Source organism: Lutjanus erythropterus, chromosome 24 (assembly GCF_056507025.1).
Source record: "Lutjanus erythropterus isolate fLutEry1 chromosome 24, fLutEry1.hap2, whole genome shotgun sequence".
In the NCBI taxonomy this organism is placed as follows: Eukaryota; Metazoa; Chordata; class Actinopteri; order Lutjaniformes; family Lutjanidae; genus Lutjanus; species Lutjanus erythropterus.
This window is the reverse complement of record NC_139340.1, coordinates 3,704,686-3,721,108: the sequence shown is the minus strand read 5'-3', so window position 1 is coordinate 3,721,108 and position 16,423 is coordinate 3,704,686. Positions and strand designations below refer to the sequence as shown.

Genomic DNA, 16,423 nt, shown 5'->3' with positions numbered 1-16,423 from the left:
GCTTTGCCATACTTTAACGTAGAAAAGTCATTCAAAGTTTGAATGGTTCAACATACAGTGGCCTTTATTCACAGGAAACGGCATTTTCATAACTATAACGGTTTTAATGAAATCACAGTTTTCATTTTGGGAGATTGAAATTATTAACAGTTTAAAATGACTGTCTCTGTCACTCTGTCTGCTTCTGTTTCTCTTGTCTTTTTATGTCCAATTTTGACATTTTAGAAACTTTATATACACACACAAAAGCTGTTCTTTCTATATGTAAGGGGACTTTTACTGACATACACAGAGACACACACTCACGTACATACACACATGCACGCGACAGCGCATGTATGTGAACACACACAGACACACGCAACCTCAATGATACATCTACTGTTATTAATACTGCTGGCATTATGGTGGAGATAGTAGTCGGCAGCGAGCATCAGACACACTCAAAATTTTGTGTGAAATTTTCTAGCTATTGTTAACATGTTGTTGTTTGTGTGTGTTTTCTTGTTGTTGTAGGCCATATCTCTCCCTGTTGTGGTCATCTCTAATGTGTGTCAGCTGCCCAGCGGCTGGGCCTCCATCCTGTGGTACAACATGCTGACCACCGAGACCAGGGTGAGTTAAAAATATCACATCATCTATAGAAGATGTATGAAATGCTATCAGTCAGATTCATCTGCAGCTTCTTTATGGTGCATTTGAGTGTAAGAAGGTAGAGGGAAAGTCTGTAATCATAACTGTACAAAAGATTTTACAGACAGTGCAATTCTGTATATTTATATAACTAAAATTAAGGTTGTTGCAAATGTTTCTGTGTCACTTGTTTATGTAAAAATCGTTGGATAAATAAGTGAATTTTTTTTATCTCAGTTGACTTCAGAAATCCAGTAGCAGTCAGGTGTGTTAAGATTTCTTTTCTCTTGTCATCTTCAGAATCTGAAGTTCTTCCTCACCCCTCCTCCAGCGAAGTGGTCTCAGCTGTCGGAGGTTCTCAGCTGGCAGTTCTCCTCCGTCACCAAGCGAGGCCTGAACCAGGAGCAGCTCAACATGCTGGCCGACAAACTGCTGGGTACGATCAAATGCAAAAAACAAAAACGCAACAAGAAGCAAAATAAACCCCTCTGATAGCTACAGATGTTTTTAAGGCCTGTTAAATGTAAACCTGAATGTTTTTCTGCAGGAGCCAAAGCCCAGAGGAACCCAGAGGGACTCATTCCCTGGACCAAGTTCTGCAAGGTGAGACTCAGTCAACCAGGTGATGAAAATGTTTATTGCCAACTAGGTTTTCACTTACAAGGTGTTGGTACATACTAACGTAATACTAGAAATGTAAATAAAGATCAAGGCAAAATGTATTTCTTTGACTTTTTTCAGAAGTGTTATCTGTACACTTAATTCATCTTTGCTCTACTTAACATCTGTGTCTTTTGTCCTGCAGCAAAGTGCCAATGAGAAAGCTTTTCCCTTCTGGCTGTGGATCGAAGGAATCCTGGATGTGATTAAAAGACACCTGCTTCCCCTGTGGAACGACGGGTGAGCAGCGATTCTGTGTTTTGTGGTTTTCAGAGTGAGTGGTGAGAGTGGATTTGTGAATGTCTTTATTGTCTGTGTGCAGCTCCATCATGGGCTTCATCAGCAAGGAGAGGGAGAAGGCTCTGCTGAGCGACAAGTGTCCTGGGACCTTCCTGCTCAGGTTCAGTGAGAGCAGCAGAGAGGGAGCCATCACCTTCACCTGGATCGAACATGACGTCCATGGTGAGCACACCTTTTTTGACATTTCTTTCAGTAGAACAACCAAAAGCAGAGCCAAGTTTGGAATTTTTCCACTGTTTGAACTTGAGTTCGTAATATCTGTCATTTTGGAAACCAGACAAGCCGGTCTTCCACTCTGTGGAGCCGTACACGAAGGAGGAGCTGACCGCCGTCTCCCTGCCCGACATCATCCGCACCTACAAGGTGATGGCCGCTGAAAACATCCCAGAGAACCCGCTCCGCTTCCTCTACCCCGACATCCCAAAAGACAAGGCCTTCGGGAAGTACTACCCCAAACCCTCAGAGAGTAAGTCACACACCTGCACACATGACTCAAGTACAGTACTCGAGTACTTGTATTTTTCTGATTCTTCTTCTCCACCATATTTCAGAGGCAAAAAAAGAGTCTTTTTTTTTTTTTACTTCATTACATTTATTCACAATCTGCTGTAAATCAACTGCTGCACATGAACTTACTGAAGTATTTTCAAAGACACTGTCTTTGTAATTTGAATGCAGCAAGCTGACCCTTCGCTAAGCCCCACCTCCAACAGCAACTGTCCAATCAAAGCTTAGCAACTGTAACTAGAGCTGTCAAGCTTTCCATTTCTCTCCATGTTGAAGGTGTGCAGGAGGCTCTGAGAAGAATGATGCTCAGCGTTTCATGAGTCTGGATGCTGACATCTTTTCTGTTGTCTCTCACAAACATGAAACACAAGAGCACACTTGTGGTGAATGGATTAAACTCTGTCTTCGTCTGCTCTAACAGAAGCTATGAACATTAGCATGTCAGCTAAGTAACACTAGCTTACTAGCTGCAGTAACTTTACTTCCAGACAAACTTGTTAGATCCCACTGGATTCAAAGACCTCATGTTTCAACAGTTGCTTCAATGTTCAATCTGCCACTGATATCACTGTAAACTGCATAAATGCAGTGTGAGAATGGAAAGTTTATCAGACTTAGCAACAGTAACTAAGGAGGGCGGGGCTTAGCGAAGGGTGAATTGCTGCATCTGTCTTTGTTGCAAGCTTCAGACATTCATTTCCAGATCTTTTTGATAAGTTCATAATAATAAAAACATAATAATAATAAAACACAAAAACAGCAACAACAGATAGTTTTCATGTGTTTTAAGAAAGTTTTCAGGAATTCAAATTCTGTCCTTTGAAGGGCCAAAAGTAAATGTTGATGTTATAGAACTGGCATTGTAACATTTACAGTGAAAACAACAACTCACTTGTAAATTTAGTTTAAAATGACTAAATTATTATTATATTATTATTTTTAATTTTACATACTTTAAGTACATTTATTGGTATCACTGATTTTACTTAAGGAACTTTAATATCTTGTTGATTTTGGAGCCCCCTGTGGACAAAAGTGGTAGTGTTTCCACCATAACAACCATCATCTAAATTTAATCTAGATAAAAAAAAATCTCCTGCTTCTCATGAACTACTCACTGTGAGTTTGCCAGTAAAAATGGAAGATGTGAAGAAGACATTCAGAATAATAACTATATAGAAGAAAAAAATCAAAATTCTGTGATTTCAGCTTCTTAAATGTGAATATTTTCTGGTTGCTCTTCTCTCTGACACTAGGCTGAATATCTAAAACAGGACATGTGAAGATGTCATCTTGGACTTTGGGAAACACACTTTTGAACTATTTTCTGACATTTCATGAATCAAACAACTAATCAAGTAATTAAAAGAATAACTGACAATTGCAGCTGTAGTAGTAAAAATAAGTCAGTTTTTTTTTGCATCATAAGCACTTTTACTTTTGATACTTGAAATAAAACTTGCTGACACAAATGTACTTTTACTCAAACTATTTTTAAAGTATGGTATATACTACTCTGACTTACATAAAGAATCTGAATCAGTGTCTTTGTGTTTAATGACCAGCTCCAGAGCCCATGGACGTGGAGAACCCAGAGAGGACAGGCTACATGAAGACGGAGCTCATATCTGTCTCAGAAGTGTGAGCATCAGTCCCTGAAACACATTTAAGATCACAACATGTTAGATTTAGTTATTGATTGACTGATTGATCAGAGTTAATGTAGGTGTTTTTTCTGTACCTTTGGGCCAGACATCCGTCCAGACTGCAGGACAACATGATGCCAATGTCTCTTGATGACTACAAGGCTCTGGCACAGTACGTCAGTCCCAGAGACATCGACGCTGTGGTGAGTAACACATCATACTGAGACACTGCTGCTGTCCACAATCATGCTTTAATGTCATGTTTGATGGAAATCTGTCTGTCTTTTTCTGTTTTTCGTCTCGCTCTGCTTTCAGGCCAGCAATCTGATATTAGGATTTGACGAATTTGGCATTGAAGTAGTAGTAGTAGTAGTAGTAGTAACTTTAACCTGTTGCTCTGCACTGAATGATTCTCCACATCTGTTACACTTCATTTTTACTAAATGTAGCTGCTTTTCCTCCTTAAACATCGTCATGTGCTGCTTTTTGCATGATAGTATTTAATGGGTAACGTGTGTATTTTCACAAGTTTTTGTCTCATTATTACGACACTGGTCACATTAGAAAGTTCTCTTCCTTCATCACTCTTATCTTGTCACACATGAATTTAAAAAACTCTTGTTTCCATCGGTCACTTAGACACAGAAACATGTGAAGACAGGGTCCAGATTGAAACCAGTGGTGGAAATAGGACTGAAAATTTGGACTCAAGTACAAGAACTGTTAGATTACAAAAATATTACTCAATTACAGCTGAAAGTACTGGTGTTAGAAATGTCCTTCTGCTCAGGTTTCACTGTCACCTCCTCCAACTTTGCAAATTTTGTGCTTTTTCATTAACCAATAGATCAATAGTTGAAAATGCCAAAAATCGATTAATCATTAACAATTTATAAGATGCTTTTTTTGCTCATTTCTTTGTCATTTTATGACACATGAGGTGCAGTGACATTTCTGATTGATTGATTGATTAAATATCCATGAATACATTTGTAATTGTTTAAATTCTCAATGGCGATTAATCGATTAATCTATTGATCGTGCTGCCGCAGTGTTTAGTCAATATGTCCTGTTTTTTTCATTGGCCTGTTTATGATCAAATCACCTGATTGGCTACTAAAATGCAAATGAGAGGTTTGGATATTAATTCAAATTGTACTCAGTACCTCAACTATGATTTTAAAAGTAACTAAGAGGATTACATAATGTAATGAATACTTAAGTAAAAGTACTGAGTTGAACTATTTAATGTCAGTAATCTGAGTACTTGTAATTAGTTACCTCCACCCCTGGTTGAAACAGACACAAGTTAACAGTAGTTTTTGTTTGATTTCACATGATGTTACATCACATCACCTTTACAGCATGAATGTATATTTAATCAGGGCTGCAGAGTTTAAATGTCAAACGTTGGTGTATCAAGTACAGATTTGATGCATTTTGGGAAATAATTATCTGCAGTGGTGATATGAATATGAAACGATGCATGACTTTGTGTCAGCTGCATGTGCTGCTCGTAAAGGTCTATCTACAGTTCACAGCACAATATTCTAGACTTAGTTTCTCTGTAGTTCATAAAGAAAGATTAATTTAATAACCTGTTGTCCTTTTTCTTCTTCTCTTCACAGATGAGTGCAGAGTTTGAGAACCAAAACTGAGGACGATGAGTTTCTTCACACTGTACTTTCTTTCAGAGCTTTTGTTTCTATATAGGATCATGTAAGACGCTCTTGAAACTCAGATTATGGGGTCAGGGACCCTTTTAATTTTGGACACAGGTCAGAACAGTAACAATGGAGAGACTTAAGCCCCATTCGGAGTGGAGGGAGATGAAATGTCTGTAGTAAGTACAGACATTGAGCAGGACATATCATTCAGTGTGACACCTCTGATGTCCATCACAATCAAACCTCCATAAATCTGCTTAGAAATCATCAATGAAAGATGCTTCACAAGTTGTCTGCCATTAATCAGATTTCTAAGCTTTTGTCAATATCAAAATAATCCAGTTATAGTTGTCTGTACAGAGAGCTGCTAATAGCCTAAAACTTTTGGACCTAAAGTCTCAATAAGAAACTTTTTCCCCAGATTTTGTTGGTGCTATCAGGGTTCCTACACAGTCTGGAACACTGTGGGATTTGATTTGAGGAACATCAGGACCTGAATAATTACGGACAAATAGTCAAAACACAATAATAATAATAATAATAATAATAATAATAGTCTCCCCTGCTCTCCTGAAGAAATGAATTCAGTATGAATGGGGCTTGAATCTATTGTAGTCGTGACCTTTCACTTTATTTCTGTACATATATTTCTCTTTATAAAATGTCTAGACTTTAAACTCGCCTTCATGTCCAACTGTAAACCAGTGAAACTTCAGAATGTGATTCTGCAGCGATTCTTACTGTAGGAAACTGTATTAAAGTATGATTTCATGTTTGTGAGAAAAATCTGTGAATCTTTCCATCACACAGAATGTGTGTGTGTGGTTTCCTGTAGCAGCCTGAGTGTTTGATTTAAAATCTGTTTTGCTTTTCACACGTGATGTTACAATGGGACGGCTAAAGCAATCGTTTATTTTTGGAAGAAGCTGATGATTATATGTGAAATAAAAATCAGTAAGACATAAAGATGCCAGCTTCCTTTGATATTTTCCAAGTCTGTCACTTATACCTTTATCTGTTATCTCTACCTGTCCAGTTCTACTGTGTGCAGATAAAGGTGTCCAGACAATTGTGGAAAAATAGTTCCACAATTACAAAGTAACAATGAATAACTTACAAAGTAAGTGAGTAACAACAAACATTAAATATTCAAACCAACATTCTAATACCAGTTTTTGGTGAGACTTTAATCTTTAAGGATTCATATATTTATCTGAAATATGTCTAATTTAGGAAATGTTTTGGTTTGTTTTAAACTTGTTCGTCCCAGACAAGAATTCACAACTTCAGACTATTTAAACGTGTTTTGAGGTGTCAAACTGTGTTATTTCAATCATATTTGTTTTAAAATACATTTTTTATAAAAATGTTTCTGGATTTCTGTCAGATTTTTACCAAACAAAAAACAAACTTGATAAACCTGATAATGTTAATGTTCATTTGTTGAATGCTTAAATTTTAAATTGAGGCCATATTTTACAGATTGCTCCTTTAACAAAGAGGCGACTCAATTGAAAACATTTTGTCTGCAGCAGTTGGTCATACTGAGAATAAATATCTTACCACAGTGAAGATGTCCTCTCACTTGGTCGTCTTCCAACATGTCCTCCATTGAGGCTGCATATCTACAAGTGTAAGAGAAATAAAAGTCAGGTTATTTGAAGTGTGGTTGTCTGAGTGACTGATCCACAGTCAGTGTGTTTCCTACAGTAGATGGTGTTCAGTACAACACACGTCCTAGAAGCAGTGAGGGACACCAGCACAGAGACTAAACAGAGTCCTATTGTGGACAGAGTCAGCAATAAAACAGATTTTAGTCACCTGAAAACAATGAATGTCAGTTCAAATATTTTCAGCACTTTACCTCGCTGTGAGGCAGCCTGTTCTTTTAGGAAACCACCGTTACAGAAGACAAATATCTGTCCAAGTCCCACAGTCAACTGTCAGAAACATCATTTTAGCTCAGAGAACAGAGGAGTTTCTGCTCTACTGCTGCCTCCATCACTTAGTTCAATTATACAGAGGTGGAAAGAGTACTGAACATCTGTACTCCACTACAAGTACTGTTACACTGTGGAAAATCCCCCAAGCTCTCTTTCTACCTGTTCCCTCTACCTGGATGGAAAATCCCCAGCCACTCCTACCTGCCTTCACCTTCCTGGATGGGTGGAGCCCAGAGGCTATAAAGCAGCCAGACCACATGTGGCCATCCTCTTTTCCCCTTCAGAACAATGGAGCATGTGGATGTCTCAGCCTGTTGAAATGTTTGAACTGCGTACCTGATATGTGAGTTACTTGATTTAAATGCATTTAAATGACTTTAGTTGATGACAATTCAGTTTTCGGTGATGTATGTTTCTAGATTCTTAGGTTTATTGTATTCATATTTGATGTCCAATAATCTTTTGAATTATTAATTGTGTTAAAGAAAAATTATGTGTAGTTTAATATTGTTTACTCCTTTCTTTCTGTTGTCAGATGAAACCAGTTCAAATCACTTCAAACAACCTTACAATAAAAGATTCAAGCGGAACCTCCTGTATGTGCTCATCTGTCCTCACCGACACACCATTGAGTTGATGTAACTCCTTAAACCAGTTCAGCCTAAACCCTAAATAATCTTCATACACTGCTAAAATATTACTCAATTACAAGTAAAAGTACTGGTGTTACATATATATATTTAAGTACAGTAAAAGTACAAAGTATTTGTCACAAAAACTACTCAGAGTATTAGTTATTTTTAAAAGGTGTTGCCACGTCACTTCTCCAAACTAGGGTTGCAAATTTTGTGCATTTTCCTTAAACAATAGTTGGCATCGATTATTGATCATTGATAATTTATATGACAAAAAACACATTTCTCCTTTCTGTTTTTTCTCTCATTTTAAATCCTAGTTTAATTTTTGTTATTCACCAAACAGCTCCAACAAAAGTTTAATTAGTTAAATTCAATTAATTGATCAATAATTAATCATTAACAGCCTTACTCCAGATGTGTGCTGCTGCAGTGTTTTGTTTTGTTTTTCACTTGTATGTCATGTTTTTATTGGCTTGTTTGTGATCAGATCACCTGATTGGCTGCTAAAATTCAGATGAAAGGTTTGGATATGAACTCAAATCATACTCAGTACTCACTAAGATTTTAAAAGTAAGTAGATTACATCTTGTAATGCATACTTAAGTGTGAGTAAAAGTACAGACTAGAAAATCTACTCATAAAAGTACAAGTACGCCAAAAACTACTTAATTACAGTAATTAGAGTATTTGTAATTAGTTACTTCCACCCCTGCATTTATATCAGGGTCAGTGACACAACAGACTTTAGTGTCCAAGTGTAAAATTTCCTTTTAAAGTAACTGAATCAGTTCATGGCAGATATCACTGTATACTGTGGAGGCTGTTTCAACATTCAAATAATATATTTTATGTTTTAACATCTCAAAACCCCCAAAATGTCAGGTGGTGCAACCGTAAGAGAAAACTATTAAAAATGATATTTTAATGATAGTTAGTTAAAATAAAATACTGTGACATGATTTTATGTTTGAAACTTTTCAAAACAAAAAAATTACAAGAGCCATAGTGGTAAAGCTGTTGAGATTATTGAAAAAAAAATTATCCAGCAATTTGTATGTTCTCAAATGTCAGGGTGTCATAACTGTAATAGTCATATTTTTATAATGAGGAGACGAGGTGAGAACAGGAAACAGCAGACTGCTGCTCCAAATACTTACTTTCAACTGGTAGGTAGTAGAGCTGCACAATCAATCACAATCACAATAAAATCACAATATGGACAAGAGCAAAATCCAAATTGCAGAACCAGAACCAAATCACAACTTTTTGAAAAAGTAAAAATGTGTGAGGAATCAGTCTTATAATGAGGTAGTGTAGAGCTGCAGAGATGATCTGAGCTAAAAATCTTCTCTAGGTCAAAGAAAACATGTTTGTTTGGTTCAGACCTCAATAAATATCACATCATCACTTTTCTTTTCAGTGAACATGAAAATTATGATGCAAAACTCATCATTTCCACTAATCAAATCAAATTCAGTCAAAATAATTGTATTGTGACTTTTTGTCATATCATGCAGGTCTTGTAGTCGACTGAACCACTTGTGATGTCAGGTGGTACAGCTGATGTAAAAACAGTCAAATGTTATTTTATCATAAATGCATGAACTTCATAGTAAACTTACTTCATTAGAGTTTGACTACACAAAGAAACACTTTTTTGTGTTTGAAATACAAATGCAATAATTCATCATATTTCCTGTCATTACTGTCAGGTGGTTCAACTGATCACAGTCAGGTTGTGAGACCAGATCAAATATTTTATATAGAACTTAAACAGATACATTTACATGTTTGTATAATTATTTGGGGTATTTAAATGTAAAATCAGATACTAAAAACTCTAAATACCTGGTCAATAGAATGGACAAATACTTGATGCCTGTAATATATTTTAAAACAGGACAGGAAGTTAGAGATCTCACCATGTCAAATCTATAATATCATTAAGAGATTTAGAGAACTCAGAGAAATCTCTGCAAGTAAGAGGTGACATTCAATGTCTGTGACCTTTGACCCCTCAGTCAGCACTGCTTTAAAACCTGCATTTGACTGGAAATAAATAAATAAATAAATATTACAGTGATGATGATGTGGTATTTGTTGGGGTCTGTACCAAACAAACTTTTTTTTCATCTGGAGAAGAAGATTTGAAAATACATTTCATTGCTGACTCTGTTCACAGCAGTACATTCTTAGCTTTCAGGCTGGTGACCAACTCTGCTTGTCAGAACTGGGGGCCGTTGTACCGCTGTATTTACAGTTCTATGTATAATCAGAATGAACAGTAGAAAGTGGACTAACCTGAAGACTCGTCCATAGTTTCCCACAGACAGTGTGAAGACCAGAGCAGTCCACCTGGAACCATCTACAGTCAAACACAAAATAAATTCAGAGTTGTACACATTCAAACCAACCTCAGTATATACGATAAAAACTGGATATTTGGAAGACACTGGACTGAAACTCACTCAGCAAAAAGAGCTACAGAAATATACAGAAATTACTGCAAGACCACCCTCTAAATATAAATATTAATGCTAATACAGGAGGTTTGTCTAATTAGAGGCACATTTGTAAAATGTCCTTATTAAAATGTTTCAGAATGACTGGATCTTTGTGATATATTTTGTTGAATTGTATACTCACATTATCTCAAATAAGACCGATACTTAAAATTCAGGGTTTACGGCATTTATTTGGTCGCCTTTCAATGACCTCATATCCACTTTACCACCTTCTAGCTGCTTTAACTTTTGGGTAAACACTACAATACATCAGAGTATGAGGACGGAAGTCAGGGAATATAATTAATTAGTTATTAATGAGTCACTTCAGACAATTACTTCCAGAGTCCAGTCTGTAAGATTTACAGGGTCCTACTTGCAGAATATGGCAGAAATTTAATATAATATTCTTAAATATATCTTCATTAGTGTAATTGTTATTTTTTTCTTTACCATAGAATGAGCCGTTTACACCCTACAAGGGCACAGGATGCTATGTTGCATCTCCATGTTTCCACGGTAGCCCAGAAAGGACAAACCAAACATTGGCTCTAGATTTGGCTTTTCAAATTTTTCGCAGGTTTCACAGGCACTGTACATTATCCTCTGTGCTTGGAAGGGGAGGGAGAGGTGAGATGTTTGAAGCTCACAGCTAGATGCCACTAAATCATACACGCTGATCCTTTAAAGTCTGTCTTTTGTTATTGTTTTGATTGAGAGTAAAATGCGAGTAAAAGTACAGACTTGAAAATCTACTCATAAAAGTACAAGTACGCCAAAAACGACTTAATTACAGTAATTAGAGTATTTGTAATTAGTTACTTCCACCCCTGCATTTATGTCAGGGTCAGTGACACAGCAGACAGACTTGTGTGTCCAAGTGTAAAATTTCCTTTTAAAATAATTGAATCAGTTCATGGCAGACATCACTGTTTACTGTGGAGGCTGTTTAGGAAAAAAAAAAATCTGAACATTCAAATAATATATTTTATGTTTTAACATCTCAAACCCCCAAAATGTCAGGTGGTGCAAACGTAAGAGAAAACTATAATCATGTCAAATCTATAATATCATTAAGAGATTTAGAGAATTCAGAGAAATCTCTGCATGTACGAAGTGACAGTCAATGTCTGTGACCTTTGACCCCTCAGTCAGCTCTGCTTTAAAACCTGCATTTGACTGGAAATAAATAAATAAATAAATATTACAGTGATGATGATGTGGTATTTGTTGGGGTCTGTACCAAACAAACTTTTTTTTCATCTGGAGAAGAAGATTTGAAAATACATTTCATTGCTGACTCTGTTCACAGCAGTACATTCTTAGCTTTCAGGCTGGTGACCAACTCTGCTTGTCAGAACTGGGGGCCGTTGTACCGCTGTATTTACAGTTCTATGTATAATCAGAATGAACAGTAGAAAGTGGACTAACCTGAAGACTCGTCCATAGTTTCCCACAGACAGTGTGAAGACCAGAGCAGTCCATCTGGAACCATCTACAGTCAAACACAAAATAAATTCTGAGTTGTACACATTCAAACCAACCTCAGTATATACGATAAAAACTGGATATTTGTACTTATCAATTATCTTTCATTCTAATGTGTTCCTGTTTTTTTAATCTTTCAGAAGAGACTTAGCCAAGTCTGTTTTTTTAATATTTTTGAATATATTTTTTCATAGGAAAAACATAAAACTAATGTTTTTAATCTGAAGTATCTGAAAAATCTGTGCCTAAAAAATAAGAAATAAAGTAAAAAATACAAAAGATATATATTTATATAATAGATATATATTTACATACTATAAAGTCACATGCAAGACTATAAATAATAAACTACTACTAATAACAATAATAATAATAAGAGTAATCATAATAATAATGATAATGACAAGAAGAAGAAGGATAAGAATTTTCTGATGGATTATGAATGGCCAGAATTCAACAACTTTTTATGATTCTTTAAAGCTTAAACCTTTTTTAAATTATTTGTATCTAGGGAACCATGATAAATTTTGCAGCCCATGATGGGAAATTTCTAATATTGTTTATTATTCTGACACTAGAATTACAGCTGATACACACATAAAGCAATACTGAATTGGCTGGCTGATTGTGTCAGGGCCTATGAACTCTTAGACAAAATCTTCTATACAAGTCAAAATATGTTTGTGAAGTTTTTTGATAAACTTTACAAGACAAAATATAAATGAATCAGAATTGCTGTTTGTTTTTGTTAAATTTGTTTTGGTCAGAGATGTGGAATATTAAATCATCCATCATTACCCTCAGGTATACACACACACAACGCTATATATAGATATAGATTAAAATAATAAAGTCACATTATTAGTTACAAAGCCAAATTCTGAAAAAAAGGTCCAAATAATCAGAAAATGTAATAATCAAGGATACAGTGTATTATGATTTAAACTCATAATTATGACTTTTATAGTGATATTAGGTACGTTCGAGATGAACTGCGCCTCGCCTGGAGAGTAGACGAGATCAGGCGGCCGCAGCAGGAGGTGGAGACAAAAAGCTGCAGTCAAGTCGGACAGTTTTCAACAGACTTAGGAGAGACTAGTGGAAGAGACACGAACATCCTGTTAGATCACCTGTAGGTTACCTGTAGTCTGCAGATCATGATCATAGCTGAAGAAATAAAGTGCGTTCTTGATCGCTAATTTAAGTTAAAATAGAAGAGATCCTCCTTTTGACGCATGTAACATCTGTTCTTTTATCTGCCTTGTAAAGCACTAAACTGTTCTTTTGATAAGTCATATATATATAACCTTTATTATTATCAGACACTAAATATCTGCTTGCTGACAGATTAAAACTTCATTGCAGAACAGAAGACGGATATGTCGAGCATTAAATATTACAATTACACAGAAAATTAGTATTTTATACAACATGTGGTGTTTGTTGTTGTTGTTAAGAACCAATCAGAGCCTGTCAGCTTGTCGATCAGGTAACAGCCAGGCGTTTGCAGTCGGTGGAGGGCAGCTGCAGTGCCTGGCTCTACAAACTGCGGCCGCCTCGATCTCGTGAGGTTATCGTTGCCCACGTGGGCCAGACGTCAGAGCAAGTCGGGATCAAGTCGGACACAAATCTAACCGGCATGCATTGTGCGCTGACCGCCGCTGATCGATTCTGCGCAGGCCTGGCTCATCTCGAACGCACCTATTGTTTTCACTGATGTTTAACATCCGCTGTTACAGGTAATCCTTAATTTTCGTAATTCTCGCGAGACTTGCATATGTCGCTCCTTTATTGAGTACATTGTATAAATTAATTATGTTTCATATTGTGGTTTTATAAGACGACAACGCTGTGGTAAAAAAAAAAAAAACTTCTGGGTCTATGGTTAATAAACTTGGTTAGCGTTTATGGTTTGTCTCAAAACGGTCGCGAGATCTGTCGCGGGTCTGGGGTTCCCTTCTAGACGCGATCGTTCAATATTCGCTTTCGCTCAGTACTCATGCACAGGTGGCGTTGATTTACTCTGACAGTAACACAAGGAAAGCTTGACAAAAACGATAGAAAACGACATGTGACTTCCCACAATTATCTCACAATTTTCCGTTCATTTTAAATTTTAACTTTCCTTCATTTATTTGGGTGGAATGGCCGCTGTGCGGTTTGTTTATCCGCCTCAAACTTAATGGACCCGCAGGTGTTGTTAGCTTAGCTGTTAGCCACCTAGCAACGGAAGCAGCGACACTGTTTGTGTTTGTGTGTCCGTTCAGCCTCCCACTTACCTCAAAACTTCAGTTTTTGTTGTCTTTCTGTCCACTTGGTCTCATTTCCCCTCTCGTACTCCACACGTCTTCATTAAACAGGTATTATCCGCTCAATTTGCAACATTTTCGGATATCTCCTCTCATCACTTCGCTGACACGAGCGAAGTTGCGCCCTGGGCGCCACGCCCCGCCGACCCCGGAGGTGACAGGGTGTCAGGGAACTTTTTCGCCGTTTAATTTTTTTGACTGAATTTGAGAGTGACAGAAATTAGGAAATAATATTTGGTTTTCGCTGCAGAACCGATATACAACCAATAAATCAATATACAACTTCATAAAAATAGTTTTCACTGTGCCGCCTTCAAAATAAGAGTCCCAACTTCCGTTTCTGCCAGCAGGTTGACAGTCGCATCAATCATCAGTTAATTGATCTTCAAAGGAACTAGAGAAAATTGTATGATCTTCGATAATCATTTCATCATGCATATTTTTTCATTTATTTATTTTTAAAACATAAATATAGTAATTATGGCTTTCAGTGTTAATTTAAATTGAATTTTAGATTCATTAATTTAAAAAAAAATGCAAAATGAACTCTGCACGGACTATTTCCCCTTATCAATATGCAAAAGTACAATTGATTTATTATTTCATGGAAAGTATTAAAAATTATTTTAGGAAAGGATTTTTTTAGCTTCTTTTTTTTGTTGACCATATGTAAAATGAAAGTTGATTTACAACAAAATCATCATATCTATGTTCAAAATTCAACTAATCAATTAATTGATCTAAAAACCATCATTAACATGACAGTGTGAACACATAATGAAGAAAACCAACCCATAAAACTGCAATCCGTATTTGTAATTCAGTAAAGATGTAACTTTATGAGTTGTATTCTCACAGAGAAAATATACATACAATACACAACATAATCTATGCATGATTTGGCTTAAACAAGAGTTTACACAATTTTTATTACTATAGACTAACATGCACACATTTTTAATACGTGCACAATTTTTTATGTGCATGCACAAATCTTTTGACAACCTTACTCCATACATACTACTACTATTGATACTTCTGGCAATATGGTGGGGATACTAGTACCAGCGAGCATCAGGCACACTCTTAGGCACAAGGCACAATTTTATTTGAATTTTTTTTGTTGTATTTTCAGTATTGAAGCCTATAAAAGTCCTGGCTTGAAATCACAGGAGACATATTGTAAATGTGCAGTATTCACAGCATTATTTCAGTAATGCATTGCTTGTTTGTTGCCTGAGCAGTGGACTCACAGGTCAGAGTTCAACTTTGCTCAACTCTGACTGTTGAAGCTGCACAGTCAGCCAGTAGGAACAGTGCTGTCTTGATCCCTCTTTGCTTTGAGAACAGAGCAGTCATTACTGCAGCAGTGCGTCATTAACAGGTTTTGTGAAACATCACATTACCTGACCTCGAACATGTTGTTTGTCTTCCTTGGATTCATAATATCACTTTTTTGTTGATAATCGCTGTCCGGTTCAATTGCACCGAAGACACATGAGTGTATCTTGCAAAATCCTCACCCCAGCATTTGTCGCTCCTGGTCCTCCCGTCTGCATGTTGATGTGCCCTAGGGGAAGAAACTGGACCCCAAATTGTGAGTGTGTGTGAATGGGGTGCTTTGCATAGAAAGCACTTTGTCAGTCCTGATGAGCTGGTTGACACTTTGCATGCCAGCCTCTAACATCACTGTATGAATGTGTGTTTAAATGGATGAATGTTGACGTGTGTTATAAAGCACTTTGAATGGTCAGTAGACTAGAAGAGGACAGTATAGATGCAGTCCATACACCATTCACTTTTGTGATCAGCATTTAACTGAATCAGATGACAAACGTATCTGATTTGATGTGATGCTGCTTTGCTCCCTGCTTTGCAAACTCTACTTCCACTGAAGTTGTTGCTGTGACTTGATGCTACTTCAAAATCATATTGTACAGAAAAAAAACATCCCAAAACATCCACGCGCAGGGCGCAGGATGCTATGTTGCACCTCCACAGTAGCCCAGAAAGGACAAACCAAACATTGGCTCTAGATTTGGTTTTTCAAATTTTTCGCAGGATTCACAGGCACTGTACGTTATCCTCTGTGCTTGGAAGGGGAGGGAGAGGTGAGATGTTTGAAGCT

At 36.7% G+C, this 16,423-nt stretch overlaps 1 protein-coding gene and 1 long non-coding RNA gene across 2 annotated transcripts; one reads left to right on the top strand and one right to left on the bottom strand.

The window, feature by feature from the left end:
* The first annotated feature begins 499 nt into the window (after nt 1-499).
* On the top strand, nt 500-5,772 carry LOC146304525 (signal transducer and activator of transcription 1-alpha/beta-like). Its single transcript, XM_084713615.1, has 9 exons — nt 500-615; nt 934-1,069; nt 1,181-1,236; nt 1,439-1,533; nt 1,616-1,755; nt 1,871-2,059; nt 3,666-3,741; nt 3,853-3,949; nt 5,375-5,772. Exons 1-9 carry the CDS (start codon nt 595-597, stop codon nt 5,402-5,404), a joined length of 840 nt encoding a protein of 279 aa, XP_084569741.1. The 5' UTR covers nt 500-594; the 3' UTR covers nt 5,405-5,772.
* Nucleotides 5,773-6,280: 508 nt separating this feature from the next.
* LOC146304524 (uncharacterized) lies at nt 6,281-11,995 on the bottom strand. Its single transcript, XR_014769276.1, has 3 exons — nt 11,930-11,995; nt 10,296-10,359; nt 6,281-7,038 (listed from the first exon to the last, which is right to left on the bottom strand). It is a non-coding gene; the product is annotated as an uncharacterized LOC146304524 (long non-coding RNA).
* Between the last annotated feature and the right edge of the window lie 4,428 nt (nt 11,996-16,423).

Bases quoted from the DNA above. Each gene is read 5' to 3' on its own strand.
- LOC146304525 (XM_084713615.1), top strand. From the start codon at position 595: ATGCTGACCACCGAGACCAGG. The intron at 1,237-1,438 runs GTGAGACTCAGT...TTTGTCCTGCAG, and splicing joins CCTGGACCAAGTTCTGCAAG to CAAAGTGCCAATGAGAAAGC. The intron at 3,742-3,852 runs GTGAGCATCAGT...CCTTTGGGCCAG, and splicing joins CTCATATCTGTCTCAGAAGT to ACATCCGTCCAGACTGCAGG.